The sequence below is a fragment of the Aptenodytes forsteri genome, unplaced genomic scaffold (assembly GCF_000699145.1).
Source record: "Aptenodytes forsteri isolate BGI_AS27 unplaced genomic scaffold, ASM69914v1 Scaffold506, whole genome shotgun sequence".
Lineage (NCBI taxonomy): Eukaryota > Metazoa > Chordata > Aves > Sphenisciformes > Spheniscidae > Aptenodytes > Aptenodytes forsteri.
In genome coordinates this window covers 99,231-100,509 of record NW_008793946.1, presented here as the reverse complement: position 1 = coordinate 100,509, position 1,279 = coordinate 99,231, and the positions used below count along the sequence as shown (strand labels likewise).

General features: G+C 66.8%; 1 protein-coding gene across 1 annotated transcript in view; it reads left to right on the top strand.

Annotated features, from left to right (window-relative positions):
* Positions 1-1,279, top strand: part of VWCE (von Willebrand factor C and EGF domains) — a 9,197-nt gene that overhangs the window by 6,126 nt on the left and 1,792 nt on the right. Inside the window, exons 10-14 of the mRNA XM_019471010.1 lie at positions 8-111; positions 370-455; positions 645-741; positions 919-1,001; positions 1,181-1,254. Of these exons, the coding sequence (XP_019326555.1) occupies positions 8-111; positions 370-455; positions 645-741; positions 919-1,001; positions 1,181-1,254 (444 nt within the window). The remainder of the gene's footprint in view (positions 1-7; positions 112-369; positions 456-644; positions 742-918; positions 1,002-1,180; positions 1,255-1,279) is intronic.

Below are 1,279 nucleotides of genomic sequence, written 5' to 3'. Positions count from 1 at the left end.
GGGACAGCGAGGACCGGATGCAGGGGACCTCTGGGGATGAGCAGGGCGGGATGTGGGGGACGCTTGGGGACGGGGAGGGCGGGATGTGGGGAATACCTGGGCAGAGGGAGGGTGGGATGTATGGGACAGCTGGGGACAAGGAGGACGGGATGTAGGGGAGGGCAGGAGAAAGCGGGGGAGCTGGATGTGGGGGCGCACGGGGACCGGCAGGGGATTTGGGGGGCTGCACGGCCATGGGGTTTGGAGGCGGGGAGTGGGCACAGGACGGGAACGGCACACGTGTCCAGCAGTGCACGCACATGCCTGAGCGTGCAGCCAGGAGGGTGATGGGCTGGGGGTGCCCGTGTCCCCCTCTGCCCCCCCCCCCAGGTTGCTTCGTGGATGACAACGGGGTGGAGTTTCCCATCGGACAGATCTGGTCTCCGGGCGATCCCTGTGAGTTATGCATCTGCCAGGTGAATGAGAACCTGCTCTGCTTCACTCCTCCTACCTGCCCCTGCCCCGGCGCACGGCTCCTGTCCCCCTCCTTCCCTCGGGATGCCGGGCTCGTGGCCGTGGTCCCCAGCAGCTCCCCGGCTTCGTGGGCTTTAAACCCCGCGGTTTTGGGCAACCCAAGGTCTCTGTCAAGTGCTTCTCCCCTGCAGGCAGACGGCTCGGTGAGCTGCAAGCGGACGGACTGCGTGGAGACCTGTCCCTACCCCATCCGCATCCCCGGGCAGTGCTGCCCCGACTGCTCGGCAGGTGATGGGGGCGGTGGGTGCTTGTTGGAGGGGTGCTGGCTCCACTGCATCCCCTCCGCATCCCCTGCCCGCAGTCCCGGGCAGGACCAGACCCAGCAAGCCTGGGCTTAAAGCAGAGAGGTCTCCCGGTGGTCCCCAAGCCACCTGGGGACCACAAGTGCCCCTCTCCTCCCCGCAGGCTGCACCTACATGGGAAGGATCTTCTACAACAACGAGACCTTCCCCTCCGTCCTGGACCCCTGTCTCAGCTGCATCTGCTTGGTGAGGGCCGCGCCGGGGACGGCGAGATGTTTTCGGCTCCTGCCCCGTGGGCTGAGCCCCAGTTTTTTCCTCCGTTGCAGGAAAAAGCTCCCGGGCGTTTCGGGGCTGCCCCCTTTTCCCCAGCCCACCCCGGCGGGCGCTAACGCCCGGCCCTCGCGCGTCTCTCCCGTCTCTCGCAGCTGGGCTCGGTGGCCTGCTCGCCCGTGGACTGTGCCATCTTCTGCACCTATCCCTTCCACCTGGACTGTGGACTGTGCCATCTTCTGCACTTCCACCCC